Raw genomic sequence first — 17,155 nt, 5'->3', positions numbered from 1 at the left:
ACCCTTGACTTCATTCTAACATAAAAATATCTTGAATATCTATATGCAATGGTAAATAACCAGCTATATAAGGTTAGGGGAAATATCTAGTCCACTCTAAAAATAACGGATATATACTTATAAAGGTTGAATCTGGTACATATTATCACAATTTATTAAAAATATAAAAAAACAATGAAAAACAAAATCAAAAGCGCTAAGGACTGTATATCAATAACAGGACAAAGCCTTACACATTTATATAGTACATATAATCAGCAATAGCAAGCAATACGCTAATAATTGTGCAAACAGTTAATAGTGCACATCAATTTAAATAACTCCCATCAATCTAGGGTCAAGGTGTAAACAACAAGCTTCGCACTATATCATGAAAAGCATAGTTCCAAATCAACAAATTTAATATAAACAATCCAAATGATGACTATTATATCTGGGTTGCACATAAGCATGGGGTAGTTGTAAACATATACTGTCCTGAAAAAGTGAAAAGTAGACGTCCTTTAGGCTAAGGACCTAACTACACAATACCATATGCAGGAGTTCATTGGAGTGAAGCAGCTGGTGTTGTGCACAGACCAACTAATTGCAAACCAACTAATCGATTATGAGATTCGTTGACAACTATTTTCATAATCGATTATTATCGATTATGACGATTAGTTGTTTCAGCTCTAAAATCCACCAATATAAGCAATTTAAAAAACACCAAAAAATGTATTCTCATTAAAAAACAAGATATATAGTTTCAATATATTATTTAAAAAAACTATATTTCACATAAAATTAATAAAAAGCTGAAACTAATAATCATAAACCTCTAACTATATTGATACCAATAGTAATCAATCCTAAACAACCTTACAGATCTATCCTACTATTTCACACAGCTTTAACCACAAACATAAAGTAGCATTTGGATTTCACAACTCATCTGGATTGTTACAATTAATTGGTACCTCAACCAACAGTTAAACACTCCCCATTAATAGTATCGTGACACACACATTTTTTCAACCAACGGAATATATACCGCCAACTATTTGTGGCTCCATATAAGGTCGTTAACCTGCCTTGAAAACTCGCAAAGACACTTTTGTAAACCCATACGGCTAGATTTAGAGTTCTGCGGCCAAAGGGGTGCGTTAGCTACGCTGGCTTTTTTTCTCCCGCACCTTTTAAATACCGCTGGTATTTATAGTTCACAGAAGGGCTGCGTTAGGCTCCAAAAAAGGAGCGTAGAGCATATTTACCGCCACTGCAACTCTCGATACCAGCGGTGCTTACGGACGCGGCCAGCTTAAAAAAAGTGCTTGTGCACGATTCCCCCATAGAAAACAATGGGGCTGCTTGAGCTGAAAAAAAACCTAACACCTGCAAAAAAGCAGCGTTCAGCTCCTAACGCAGCCCCATTGTTTACTATGGGGAAACACTTCCTACGTCTGCACCTAACACCCTAACATGTACCCCGAGTCTAAACACCCCTAACCTTACACTTATTAACCCCTAATCTGCCGCCCCCACTATCGCTGACACCTGCATATTTTTTTTAACCCCTAATCTGCCGCTCCGTATACCACCGCAACCTACATTATACCTATGTACCCCTAATCTGCTGCCCCTAACACCGCCAACCCCTATATTATATTTATTAACCCCTAATCTGCCCCCCACAACGTCGCCGCCAGCTACCTACAATAATTAACCCCTAATCTGCCGATCGGATCTCGCCGCTTGTCTAATAAATGGATTAACCCCTAAAGCTAAGTCTAACCCTAACACTAACACCCCCCTAAGTTAAATATAATTTAAATCTAACTAAATAAATTAACTCTTATTATATAAATTATTCCTATTTAAAGCTAAAAACTTACCTGTAAAATAAACTCTAATATAGCTACAATATAAATTATAATTATATTGTAGCTATTTTAGGATTAATATTTATTTTACAGGCAACTTTGTAATTATTTTAAACAGGTACAATAGCTATTAAATAGTTAAGAACTATTTAATAGCTAAAATAGTTAAAATAATTACAAAATTACCTGTAAAATAAATCCTAACCTAAGTTACAATTAAACCTAACACTACACTATCAATAAATTAATTAAATAAACTACCTACAATTAACTACAATTAAACCTAACACTACACTATCAATAAATTAATTAAATAAAATACCTACAAATAACTTCAATGAAATAAACTAACTAAAGTACAAAAAATAAAAAAGAACCAAGTTACAAAAAATAAAAAAATATTTACAAACATAAGAAAAATATTACAACAATTTTAAACTAATTACACCTACTCTAAGCCCCCTAATAAAATAACAAAGCCCCCCAAAATAAAAAAATGCCCTACCCTATTCTAAATTAAAAAAGTTCAAAGCTCTTTTACCTTACCAGCCCTGAAAAGGGCCCTTTGCGGGGCATGCCCCAAAGAATTCAGCTCTTTTGCCTGTAAAAAAAACAAACATACAATACCCCCCCCCCCAACATTACAACCCACCACCCACATACCCCTAATCTAACCCAAACCCCCCTTAAATAAACCTAACACTAAGCCCCTGAAGATCTCCCTACCTTGTCTTCACCTCACCGGGTTCAGCGATCGGTCCAGAAGAGGGTCCAAAGTCTTGATCCAAGCGGCGGCTGAAGAACTCCATCATCGGGCTGAAGTCGGAAGCCCATCATCGGGATGAAGACTTCTATCAAGCCGCATCTTCAATCTTCTTTCTTCCGGAGCGGAGCTATCTTCTTCCCAGCCGACGCGGATCCAACCTCTTCAAGCGACGCCTACTCGCCGAATGACGGTTCCTTTAAATGACGTCATCCAAGATGGCGTCCCTCGAATTCCGATTGGCTGATAGGATTCTATCAGCCAATCGGAATTAAGGTAGGAATATTCTGATTGGCTGATGGAATCAGCCAGATTCAAGTTCAATCCGATTGGCTGATCCAATCAGCCAATCAGATTGAGCTCGCATTCTATTGGCTGATCGGAACAGACAATAGAATGCGAGCTCAATCTGATTGGCTGATTGGATCAGCCAATCGGATTGAACTTGATTCTGATTGGTTGATTCCATCAGCCAATCAGAATATTCCTACCTTAATTCCGATTGGCTGATAGAATCCTATCAGCCAATCGGAATTCGAGGGACGCCATCTTGGATGACGTCATTTAAAGGAACCGTCATTCGGCGAGTAGGCGTCGCTTGAAGAGGTTGGATCCGCGTCGGCTGGGAAGAACATGGCTCCGCTCCGGAAGAAAGAAGATTGAAGATGCGGCTTGATAGAAGACTTCATCCTGATGATGGACTTCCGACTTCAGCCCGATGATGGAGTTCTTCAGCCGCCGCTTGGATCAAGACTTCGGACCCTCTTCTGGACCGATCGCTGAACCCGGTGAGGTGAAGACAAGGTAGGGAGATCTTCAGGGGCTTAGTGTTAGGTTTATTTAAGGGGGGTTTGGGTTAGATTAGGGGTATGTGGGTGGTGGGTTGTAATGTTGGGGGGGGGGTATTGTATGTTTTTTTTTTTTACAGGCAAAAGAGCTGAATTCTTTGGGGCATGCCCCGCAAAGGGCCCTTTTCAGGTCTGGTAAGGTAAAAGAGCTTTGAACTTTTTTAATTTAGAATAGGGTAGGGCATTTTTTTATTTTGGGGGGCTTTGTTATTTTATTAGGGGGCTTAGAGTAGGTGTAATTAGTTTAAAATTGTTGTAATATTTTTCTAATGTTTGTAAATATTTTTTTATTTTTTGTACTTTAGTTAGTTTATTTAAATGTAGTTATTTGTAGGTATTGTATTTAATTAATTTATTGATAGTGTAGTGTTAGGTTTAATTGTATGTATTTTATTTAATTAATTTATTGATAGTGTAGTGTTAGGTTTAATTGTAACTTAGGTTAGGATTTATTTTACAGGTAATTTTGTAATTATTTTAACTAGGTAACTATTAAATAGTTATTAACTATTTAATAGCTATTGTACCTGTTTAAAATAATTACAAAGTTGCCTGTAAAATAAATATTAACCCTAAAATAGCTACAATATAATTATAATTTATATTGTAGCTATATTAGGGTTTATTTTACAGGTAAGTATTTAGCTTTAAATAGGAATAATTTATATAATAAGAGTTAATTTATTTCGTTAGATGTAAATTATATTTAACTTAGGGGGGTGTTAGTGTTAGGGTTAGACTTAGCTTTAGGGGTTAAAAAATGTATTAGAATAGCGGTGAGCTCCGGTCGGCAGATTAGGGGTTAATGTTTGAAGTTAGGTGTCGGCGATGTTAGGGAGGGCAGATTAGGGGTTAATACTATATATTATAGGGTTATTGAGGCGGGAGTGAGGCGGATTAGGGGTTAATACATTTATTATAGTAGCAGTTCGGTCGGCAGATTAGGGGTTAATAAGTGTAGGTAAGGTAGCGGCGACGTTGGGGGGGGGGCAGATTAGGGGTTAATAAATATAATATAGGGGTCGGCGATGTTAGGGGCAGCAGATTAGGGGTACATAGGGATAATGTAGCTGGCGGCGGTGTACAGAGCGGCAGATTAGGGGTTAAAAAAAATTTAATAGAGTGGCGGCGGTGTGGGGGGGGGCCTCGGTTTAGGGGTACATAGGTAGTTTATGGGTGTTAGTGTACTTTAGAGCACAGTAGTTAAGAGCTTTATAAACCGGCGTTAGCCCAGAAAGCTCTTAACTACTGACTTTTTTCTGCGGCTGGAGTTTTGTCGTTAGATTTCTAACGCTCACTTCAGCCACGACTCTAAATACCGGCGTTAGGAAGATCCCATTGAAAAGATAGGATACGCAAATGGCGTAGGGGGATCTGCGGTATGGAAAAGTCGCGGCTGCAAAGTGAGCGTTAGACCCTTTCCTGACTGATTCCAAATACCAGAGGGCGGTAAAAACCAGCGTTAGGAGCCTCTAACGCTGGTTTTGACGGCTACCGCCCAACTCTAAATCTAGCCGTAAGTAAGGGTGAATGCTTACACCTGTATTCATAGATTAAATGTAACAACTGGTTATGAATATATAAGATTCCAATTGAGGAGAAGGTTGTTTGTCAGGTTACATAGCGATACTTTTTAGGATTGATCTGTAAGGTTGTTTAGGATTGAATAAGAGGAACTTTTAAAACTACACGTTATTTGTTTTTTAATAGTAATTACTATTGGTACCAATATATTTAGAGGTTTAAGATTATTAGTTTCAACTTTTTATTAAATTTATGTGAAATATAGTTATTTAAATAACATATTGACACTATATACCGTATTTTTCGCTCCATAAGACGCACCTAGTTTTTAGAGGAGGAAAACAAGAAAAAAAAATATTCTGAATCAAATGGTGTAGTAAACTATCCAGATGCAGTAACAAAGCAGGTCAGGATCCGGAGATAGTTAAAAGTATCAAACTTTATTGGAGCTTATTAAAATTGAAATCCATAGTGGCAAAAGCCATCCAGCATGTCCGCCGGATCAGTGGATCTCAGCTGATCCGGCGGACATGGATTTCAATTTTAATAAGCTCCAATAAAGTTTGATACTTTTAACTATCTCTGGATCCTGAGCTGCTTTGTTTCTGCAAAAATGACTCAGACTGTCATCAAATAAAAAGCACTAAATATTTACTAAAGCCAACATAACAGGAGAAATAGTGCCTCTATGTTATCCATACTCTTGCTCCCCTTCTTACAATTGGACACATAAGAATATCACACCTCCCGCTGACAGAAGACAAAAGCAAAAAAGATTGTCAAGGATATCGATATCACTAATGCTCCCAAATAGAGGAGACATAAAAATGGTAAAACAGTCTGATTGATAAAAAAACTTAAAGATAGGATGGTCAAAAAACAAACAAATCTGTCTTGAAAGATCCAGCGTTTAGGGCAATTGGAGCCGGGAATCAACTTTCAATACATTTATTTCAAGCAGCTTCCTTTACCTCGATCCGGACCGGTATTCATGATAAATCCATTCAAAGGATTCATGGCAGGCAGACACAAAATGAGAGGACAGCCTGCCATGAATCCTTTGAATGGATTTATCATGAATACCGGTCCGGATCGAGGTAATGGAAGCTGTTTGAAATAAATGTATTGAAAGTTGATTACCGGCTCCAATTGCCCTAAACGCTGGATCTTTCAAGACAGATTTGTTTGTTTTTCTACCAATACCGACCAGATCGAGGTAATGGAAGCTGTTATAATTGGGTGAACACACTGAACAGTTACAGTACATTGGGAGCTGCCCAGCTCACGAGGAGGGGCGAATCCGCTCACCTGTTGCTTTCACAGTAGCACTAGCTGCAGATCCCCGGGCCTTTACCCAGCAGCTTCCGGTTCACTCAGTTCAGCCCCCCCAGGCTCCCGCAGACACTGTGCAGCACTTCCTCATTCAGGATCACAGATGACAGATACCAGTAACCTGCAACCGGCGCACAGGAAGTGGAGCAGGACAGTGCAACCATTTACCGGTAGGTGACATGACACCATCACAACTGTTTTCCCTGCTGCTCTGACTGCAGAAACTGCCAACAAAATTACCCGGTACCAGTTAGCCTAAAAATGCAAGCACAGGGCCTGCATTCGCTCCATAAGATGCACAGACATTTCTCCTTACTTTTGAGGGGGAAAAAAGTGCGTCTTATGGAGCGAAAAATACGGTATATATATATATATATATATATATATATATACATATACACACACATACATACACATCTTTAGACATGTATATGTATGTATCTCTATTTTAAAGCCCTTTGCCTGCATATTTTTTTTCCTAACACCTGATAACTCATATCTTTGAGTTTAAAAAAAAAAATCTTGCACAAAAATTAAAATAAATGATCAGATAGTGTTATTTTGATTGTAACTGTACTTGTAATACAAGTGGAAAACCCAACGAGCGCAAACACCCACTATACACCCATTATCGCATGCGCGTAACTGTTAACGCTCCACTCATAATCTAGGCCCTTAGTGTTTAATGTCTTTCTGATGACAAAGCGAAACAAAAATTTAAATTGAATGAATTGAATGAAATTGATAAAAGCTGCCAAAATAAACAAAGAACTATGAATGAAACATTACTGGCACTAATATACAAAAAGCAAGGATACTGAGCAGAACATAAAAGACTGACTAGTTTGCTTTTGTCCACATACAATAAACAAATAAATACAGATTAACCCTTTCCTGAAAGGGTTAAAGTGTCTACATCGGAACAACTGTTCCGATGTAGACAAATTGAAATTCCGCGATCGTGCACACGATCACAAGATTTCAATTATTGGATCGGGTCTGTGGGGCGTCCCTAAAACCCTAGGAACGCCCTCCAGACGCGATCAAATCCAGAAAGTGCAGAAGGCTTCAGGACAGCCGTTGGCTATGATGTTCTATTCAGTCATAGCGGCTCTAAAGCCCAGTGTAATTATGACGGAATAGAACGGCATAACAGCGTTAAAAGGTTAATATGTGTAAGATCAAGAGATCATGTATTTCTTCCACTATCATACTTTTTTTTTATGCTCAAATGAAACAAGGCCGAGCAGATACTTATGTTTTCTTCAAACACTCAAAGCCAAAAGACGTCTACATTTTATCATTTACTTCATTCTAGGGAACATCATGCTTTTAATGTAATGGAACTTAAAGTAAATTTTGATGCTAAAGTGCCCGGTTTTTAAAAATTTGATTAAAAACAAGGGCACTTTAATTCATCAAAATTTACATTTTGTGAAAAAATACTTACCTGTTAAACTTGACAGCCGCTCCAGCTTCCCCCGGTCGTCACAAAGCCATTTCTGACGTCAGAAATGATGGATCGGTCATCCTCCAATCACAGCTCCCCCCCCCCCCCCCCGGGGAATCAGTGTCTGATTCAAAGCCGTGATTGGAGGAAGCCGGATTCCTCATTTTAGACCCAGGAAGAGGCTTTGCGATGGGCGGAGGAAGCTTGAGTGGCTGTCAAGATTAAAAGTTAAAGGGACAGTAAACCTTAAAAATAATGTTATATAATTCTGCACATAGTGCAGAATTATATAACATTATTTAAGTGCTATAGTTCTAAACGCCTTTTTTACCTTTGAATATGTAAAAATTATGGCGCTTTTACAGACCCGCTCTCTGCTCTCTGCTGAGCGGGTCTGTAATATTCAGTCAGCGCATCGGGCCAGCTGTATAGTCACAGCCCGGCCCGACCGCGCCATAAGACTAAGTGCAGCTCGCTCCTGTCACAGGAGCGAGCTGCACTTAGTGCTATGGCGCGGTCGGGCCGGGCTGTGACTATACAGCTGGCCAGATGCGCTGACTGAATATTACAGACCCGCTCAGCAGAGAGCGGGTCTGTAAAAGCGCCATAATTTTTACATATTCAAAGGCAAAAAAGGCGTTTAGAACTATAGCACTTAAATAATGTTATATAATTCTGCACTATGTGCAGGATTATATAACATTATTTTTAAGGTTTACTGTCCCTTTAAGTATTTTTTCACAACAGGAGTGAAATGTAAATTTTTATGAATTAAAGTGCCCCTGTTTTTAATCGAATTTTTAAAAACCAGGCACTTTAGCATCAAAATTTACATTCACTTTAACCATTAATAAAGCAAAATGATGGTCCCCATTTTAAACCGTTAAAACCTCTCTCTTACAAATGTATGAACATGACATGCATACACAATAGAACATTTAACAAATATATTTCATTATATATATATATATATATATATATATACATATACACACACATACATATATATATATATATATATATATATATATATATATACATATACATATATATATATATATATATATATATATATTACTAGATCTCAATATGATCTTGGGGCAATATATGCACAATAACTTAATAAAGCTCACTAGTAATGGACTACCACTGCTAATGCTTAAATCTAAAGAAAATGTTTATCAGGGCATAAATATCTCATTACTCAGAGGGAAGCTGAAAATGTAGTCTTTATTACTGTAATCTTGTGAAATAAATAGTTTTCTCAACGTATTTGCAAACCAAACTCTTTATTAGTATTTGAAGATCTGCAAACTAAACTCTAAGGGGACGATTATCTAAACTTTGCCAATTAAGACATGGTTTTCACACTGACCCTGCCCTGGTGGAATTATCTTAAAAACGGAGCAGTCCCTGCGAGTGGCAAGACGTCACCTATTGAAATGAATGGAGCTCCCTGAAAAGATAAACTTCACTGGGTGAAGTTACTAGTAAGCAGGGGGCTCACTTTAAAAATGAAACCCTGCAAACCAATATAAATCACAATACATTGCTTTGTGCGTATAGCATCTTACAATTGTCTATATTTTCGTATGCATGTGTTTTAGGGTATGAAGTATTTTGAGAATTTTTGTCACAATCTCGCCACCTTTCCATTTGTGAAAAAAAAAACCCTGTAACAATTGTAGGGCAGAAATGTTTAGAGAATGCTAGGATTTGAGAGAAAATTTCATAGCCAAGTGTTTTTTTGCATATCCAGTGTACTTAAGTTATGATTTACAAATGTAATATGATTTATTCCTGTGTAATGTACATACAAATTTTATATTTTTGATAAAATAATATTTTTGGTCAACCAACGATTTTTTAGGCACCTTTACAATAACATTTTTTCCTGTGTATTTTTTGTGAATGTTTAAATTACTAGTTCTCTATGATTTTTAAAATACAGATTTTATTGTGCAATTTTGTAATGTATGCATCTTTTTCCCATGCAAAAATGCAGTATACGCCCTTTGCGAGACACCCTGTTTTCAGGGTAAAATTCCTCCAGGGAAAAGAAGGGAAATAAAGACCTTTAGATAATCAGCCCCGTAGAGTTTGAAAAAAAAAAGTTATAACGCTAGTTGACAAGGTCTGGATTCCTATCAACTCCAAAAAAATAAATAAATGTCAGCATAAATTATAATGTTTATTTACCTTCTAAAATATCCTGTTGAAGCTCCGGTCTCTGAAGAAATTCCTTCAGGTTATGCATAGTAGTCTGCTGGCGCATGAAATACAGGATTTTCTTTGCACAATACTTTTGAGTCAAAAACTTCCTTAATTGAGAGAAGATAAAGCTGAAGCAGTTTGACTATCAACATAACACATGCATAGATTCAGAAAAGATCATCTGCATTATTCAACTCAGGACACATCTACTAAATTTATATTTAATTTCAGGAAGGAACACAAAATACTAAAGTAAATAAAAAACATGTTCAGATTCATTCCTCACATTCAAAACAATGGGTTATCTATAAGTAAAAGTATTTGACATAAAAAGGTTCCAGTTGCAGGCTCGCATAAGATAAGTGTATCTCAATCCCCCCCAGAGTTTTCTGACTGGGGAGATTGACAGCCTCTGCTTGCACGAGATTAGCTGCATACGAGCAGGGGGCAGCATTGCACACTAGTGATAGAGTGCAATGATAAATGCGTGGCAGACAGGGGTGAAGATGTACACCCCTGTCCGCCTGACTGTTAAATCTGACCCATAGTTAAAGGGACAGTCTAGGCCAACATAAACTTTCATGATTCAGATAGAGCATGTAATTTTAAACAATTTTCCACTTTACTTTTATCACCAATTTTGCTTTGTTCTCTTGGTATTCTTAGTTGAAAGCTTAACCTAGGAGGTTCATATGCTAATTTCTTAGACCTTGAAGCCCACCTCTTTCAGATTGCATTTTAACAGTTTTTCACCACTAGAGGGAGTTAATTCACATATTTCATATAGATAACACTGTGCTTGTGCACATAAAGTTATCTGGGAGCAGGCACTGATTGGCTAGACTGCATGTCTGTCAAAAGAACTAAAAAAAGGGGCAGTTTGCAGAGGCTTAGATACAAGATAATCACAGAGGTTAAAAGTATATTATTATAACTTTGTTGGTTATGCAAAACTGGGAATGGGTAATAAAGGGATTATCTATCTTTTAAAACAATAAAAATTCTGGTGTAGACTGTCCCTTTAATGACTGCTATAACGAGAGTAATATTGCAATCTTCTGTGGTAGTGACTAAAAGGGAAACTCTACTATATGACTTGTTATACCTACTGCAGAGTTTTAAATGTATGGAAAATTGTTCATTCATGTTTATGGATATACAAATTATGGCTTGTATAACCAGTTATTTTTATATATAAAAATCTCACTCCTAACCCCCACTGGGAGATTAATCAGTGCTATTGTCTCGTTTACATATCTTTTCTTCAAATAATACGTTTGTTATTCAGATTTTCAGTGTAGGTGGTGGTTTCTACATGCAAAGCAGATAAGAAAATAAATGTAACATAGCTGTTTACAAACAATTAAACAGAATACATCAGATACAATGTTACATTGGGAATACATTTTAGGACACAATGTCCCTTTGAAAATGTTAATGATTCTTTAATAACATGTTGCTAAATGTATATTAGGGACAGTAATGTCAAAATGAAAGTTTAATGATAAAGATGGAGGAACGTTTCAATTTACTTCTATTATTAAATGTGCTTTGTTCTCTTGGTGTCCACTGTTGAAAAGTAAACCTAAGCAGGCTCACAGGAGCTCAGGAGAATGCACGTGTCTTTAGCGTTCTATGGCAGCAGTGTTTGCAACAATCTAGCACTGCTACAAACATTGTTGCAGATACTGCTGCAATAGAGTGCTAAATCCTGAGATCCTACTTAGGTTTACTCTTTAACAAAGGATACCAAGAGAACAATGACAACTTTAGTGTAAGGTCTTGTAAATTACATTTACACACAGAAACATTATATACCATGCCAACTGTACCTTTTATGTATGACAACATTGTATAATTCTATAGACTGGCTACCCAGTGTTAAAACCCTATTATAAATAGTAGCGTTTTATAAGCATCAGGTTTATTTAAATTCCCAGTGCTAACAATTTACATTTCTATTTTATTCAAATAAACTATATGTGTGGTATTGCATAAGAAGCCAAAGAAAACAAAATTAGTATGGTTAACAGACTTACATAGAACTTCAATAAATTATATTTTAGTTTTTATTATTGGAGTGTACTTTATCTAAAATTCGGCACACATTTTTCTGTATTTTAGTCGTATTCACTCAAGAGTCACACACAAATATATACACTTTTTCCACTAGTTATACCTTCTTAAGTTCACAATATGATGAAACCAGATATTGACCTTACCCACTTTCAATATTCAGGAAGGATAATAGCTCATCTTCAAGGAAATGTCTAGGGTAATCTAGCCCCTCGAGGTCACAAAAGCCTTCACAAGGGACACGCTGCAAAAAAACAAAATGAAACTGACAGCAAAAGAAAGAAATGTATTTGTGCTAGACTTGCAGCTGCAGACTTTATATCCAAATATATAACATTACCAATTCGTATGATAAAAAACAAAAAACAGCAGTTACTTACATGTTCTGTAATGAAACGTTTAGAGAAGGATGCCACAATTTGATGTGCCGCTATACCAGCACTGTGACGCTTTTTATATTCTTCAAGCCAATCTAAAGAATCTGTGTGACTATAATACTTCATCATCGATGGCCACCTGCGTGTAAGAACATTAAAATAAGACCGGATTATAGAATCATGTATTAAAATACCGGTATACAGAATAATCAGTAAAGACTGGTCTAAATGAACTTATTTGCAGCCAAATGTAATTGTTACTGGCAAACAACAGGACATTGCTACAATATCCCAAGTCTACAATGGGACCATGATCTATTAGGAACAGTTAATAATGGCAAAATAAACCATATACAATAGAATTTTGCAAGCCAGTTGGCATTATGATGTAGCCGAGTGGGCGCAGTATAATATTTTTAAACATTATATCGATATCCAAAGCACAAATGAATTGCATAATTTAACATAAATGTATTTAAAGGGACATTCTACACCTTGGTCACCTTAAAGTCTTACCTTTGATTAAAGGGACATAATACTCATATGCTAAATCACTTGAAACTAATGCAGTATAACTGTAAAAAACTGACAGGAAAATATCAACTGAGCATCTCTATGCAAAAAAGTAAGATATTTTACCTCACAATTTACTCAGCTCAGCAGAGTAAGTTCTGTGTAAAAAGTTATAATTCAGTTGCTGCTCAACTGCAGGTAAAAAAAAAAAAAAAAATATGAAGAAATGAACAGCAGCCAATCAGCATCAGCAGTGCTGAGGTCATGAACTCTTTTATTGTGATCTCATGAGATTTGACTTAACTCTCATGAGATTTCATTGTAAACTTCCTTAAACTGAATAGGGAAATAAGATGAGTGTTCACGAAGCTCACTCCCTTCGCTGTCCCGGGACAGACATACTGATTTGCTGCTTAGAAGTCCTTTACAATGGGTTGTGGCTTCTGAGGAAATTTTGAGGTCAAATGTCTTTCTTTTTTATATAGAGATGTTCAGGTGATATTTTCTAGTCAGCTTTTTACAGCTATGCTGCATCACTTTCAAGTGTTTCCACATTTGGGTATCATGGCCCTTTCATGTCAGCTTTTTACAGCTATGCTGCATCACTTTCAAGTGTTTCCACATTTGGGTATCATGGCCCTTTCAACAGACTCCGGCACCATTTCTATATCATGCAGCAGGAATGGTAAAATTTTTATTTTAAAATGAATCTTTAAAGATGCATATGTATATATCTCAATATTAAAGCCCATTGCCTGCCGTTTTTTTATAACACCTGAAATTTCATATCTTTGTGCCTTTAATTCTTGTGTGCAATATTTTTTTTAAAAAGATAGTGATTGTAACTATACTTTTTAATGTATTTTTTATGTGTTTTCTGCAACTTTTTAGTTTCGTGAAACAGTTAACCAGAGCTCTGAAGTAGCGGTAATCGTTCTAGCGTAAATCGGGATTGCGCTAATGCGATCGCGTTTACTTTCAACTTGTAATATGAGCGGTAAGCCTGATGAGGCCAAACCTTTGCGATCATACCCCATATCACTCAGACGCACGGGTTTGCGCTCCACTCGTAATCCCATAATGTTGTGCATTGTTGCTAAAAACTAAAAAGTTCAACTTTTATCTCATCTGTCCACAGACCATTTCCCAGAAGCATTGTGGGTCATCCAGTTGGCCCTGGGAAAATTTGAGACATGCTGCAATGTTTTTATTTTTTTAGAAAGCAGTGGTTTTCTTCCATGCACACCATTCTTGTTCATTTGTTTTCTAAAAGCAGACATAAAAGAAAAGACTTTCACAGTTAGTAGAGTTTTCTGGAGGTCTTGTGACGTTACCCTTGGGTTCTTTCTCACCTCTTTCAGAATTGTCTGTATAGCTTCTTATCTCTTTCAGAATTGTCTGTAAAGCTTTTGGAGTGATCTTTGCAGTACGCTTAATGTTAGGGAGAATAGTAACAGTCTTGAAATTTCTCAATTTCTATACAGTTGGTCTTACTGTGGATTGATGAACTTCCAGGTCTTTAGTAATGCTTTTGTAACCTTTTTCCAGCTTTGTACATCTGTATAATGTGTCTTCTAAGGTCCTGTGAAAGTTGTTAGGAATATGGCATGGCTCATAGTAACCAATTTTCTTGAGAATAAAAAAGATTAGTCAGTAACCAGGCTTTGTGGACCATAACAGGACAGGGCACATGTGCAACCCACACTTCTAATTTCATATTCTTATTTGAAACACCCAACTCCAAATAGGTTTTGGAGAAGTTGTTAACACTGAGGCTCACTTACTTTTTCCTGCCTGCACTGTGAATGTCTTCCATATGGTTTTTTTAAAACTACAACTGTTAGGGTGTTATTACTTTTCTCCAGCGGTTTTTAAAATGTGAGGGACGCGACTCCCCTGGGGGGAGCTAGAGTATATAAGGGGAGGCGTGGGAGCTGTGACACTTTACACGGAAACCACAAGCAGCAGCTGACTTTGACAAAATATAGAACGTTTTTTAATCGCCGACAAAAACACTTGCCATATTGTGATGAACTAAGCCTCAATAAAGCAAAGTGTGTGATGTAGGTAAAAGTAAGGCGCTGAGGTCAAAATCACTCAGACACTGCATTGCTTTTGTTGTGCTGAACTGTAGCTTGCGTTTTACACTGGATCAGTTGTAAATCCCCCAAATTAAAATAAAAAATAAATTACAACTTCCTTTAAAAATGTTGTAAATGTTATCAGAGGGGAGACCCACTTCCTAAGACTTTATTAACCCCTGGTTAGTCAGATTGTGTGTAATTGCGAATCAGATGAAGATCTGACTACATGTTATGAGCAAATTAAATCAGAAATACAGGTAATTCCAAAGGGTTCAAAAACGCTTATCACACAGCATACTGTACAGTCACCAACTGCTAGTGACATAGCAAACAGCACAATCCATGTCACTCACTGCTCTACATCTAGGACACAGAATACGGATCTGTCAGTCACTGGCACTAATTGCAACATGGCATGTCACCCTTTACCACCCTGGTATTGATCTAGCACAAAGGGGCTGGTTTATTTTCACTTGTGACACTCTCCTTTCTGGATTATATATCTATATTCAAAATGTATTACCTGGCTCCTAAAAATGTGTATCTACTCTTCAATACTGCTGAATGTATGTACTATATACATTTAGATTGGCAGTAATGTTACTGAAATATCTTATAAACACATCTCAACAACGCATACTGATCTGTCACACACTAAAATTAGATTGTGATAGCAATTCACCCAACTTTCCATTGCAGTATAACAATAAATGTATGTAACTACATCAGCACCGTTGTATTACTGTGTAAATTACGACAAATACCCATGACACAAAAAGTATGCCAATGAGATGTCTCTTAAGCACACACTGAGTTATCTGTCACTAGATTGGAACATCCATTTTCTGAGCAACCTTCTTTCAGAGCTATAGATCAGTCACTAACCTGTCGGCCAGCTGTCGCCTCCATACCTTCCCCCGGCCTGCACACACATCCCGGAGCCTCCTGCACGTACACGTAACACTGGCGATGTCTTGGTATTCGAGCCCCCCAGAGCACAGAATTAGCTCCAGCACTTCTCCAGGGAAATCTGCCAGTCCCCGGCTCTTCCCCAGTTCCCACAACCAGCCACCATCTCCTGGGGGATCGTCCACCTCTTGTGTGTTGGATCCCAGCAGCTCCTCTGACTGACATCTTTCTGTGCTGCTACCTCTCCCAGCGCTCGTGGGCGCCGCCATTTTCCCGTGTTTACATCAGTGACGTTCTATACTGGCGCACCTTGTGTCAGAGATGACATAACTGCAGCTACCTCTATGAACACTAGAGGGCAAACCTTCATAAATAAGCAAACTGAAAAAGATGCCTCACAGTCACCTCCCAACAGTTGAATGTCCTACAATGATAGTTTGGGGTCGTTTAAAGGTTTTCCTTTATTATAATGATACTCAGCTATTATGGACTATGTGCTACATATTGAAAAATAAGAATTTGATTATGTCTGACTGATGCTGGCAGGTTGTTATATGACCATTTAATAGCAGAATATTTCTATTTAGAGCAAAGGACAAGCAAAATTATCTATCTGTATAGAAGTGCCGTTTACCACTATATTTTCTATTTATGTGCCCCATATTTAAAGGAATAGAAAAGGTCAACATTAAAATGTGCAAAGGGTTCATTTGAAATAGCTGCATTTTTGCAATATACTTCTTTTAGCAAATATGGTTCTAGTAAAAGTAATTGTGTTTTGTTAAAGTAAAATAACGTGAAGACAGCTGTTCCAAATTAATAAACATATTACAACGAAAATGACAACCGGTCATTTTACATAGTAATACAAGTGTGTGTGGCGTGCAGCATTAGATTGCAGCAATGTCTCTCTTTTATAGGCCATGTTGGGTGTTTCTGAGAATCTTCACATTATGCACCTCATGGTCTTCTTCTTATCTTGTCCATACAAACTTTGGGTGTTACTGTAGCTGAAAATACTTACTTTGCATATACAGCAGTTTCTGTACTAGCTGAATTGACAAGTAAATGTAACTGTCATGTCATTCTAACTCATGAGAAAAAAATATATACAGAATTAAAAATATTTTTCCTTAACAGTTTCAACTATATATGCATATATTCTGTGAGGGCCTGCACATCAGTACTGAATTGCAGAGCTGG

General features: G+C 37.1%; 1 protein-coding gene across 1 annotated transcript in view; it reads right to left on the bottom strand.

The window, feature by feature from the left end:
• FBXO21 (F-box protein 21) overlaps positions 1-16,274 on the bottom strand; it is a 162,051-nt gene extending 145,777 nt beyond the window's left edge. The window contains exons 1-4 of the mRNA XM_053701685.1: positions 15,929-16,274; positions 12,450-12,585; positions 12,216-12,313; positions 9,979-10,100 (exon numbers count right to left, since the gene is read on the bottom strand). Of these exons, the coding sequence (XP_053557660.1) occupies positions 9,979-10,100; positions 12,216-12,313; positions 12,450-12,585; positions 15,929-16,221 (649 nt within the window). The 5' untranslated portion in view covers positions 16,222-16,274. The remainder of the gene's footprint in view (positions 1-9,978; positions 10,101-12,215; positions 12,314-12,449; positions 12,586-15,928) is intronic.
• Between the last annotated feature and the right edge of the window lie 881 nt (positions 16,275-17,155).

The sequence above is a fragment of the Bombina bombina genome, chromosome 2, assembly GCF_027579735.1.
Source record: "Bombina bombina isolate aBomBom1 chromosome 2, aBomBom1.pri, whole genome shotgun sequence".
NCBI classification, from domain to species: domain Eukaryota; kingdom Metazoa; phylum Chordata; class Amphibia; order Anura; family Bombinatoridae; genus Bombina; species Bombina bombina.
Note: the sequence above shows the minus strand (reverse complement) of the source record. Positions and strands in the feature narration are given on the sequence as shown.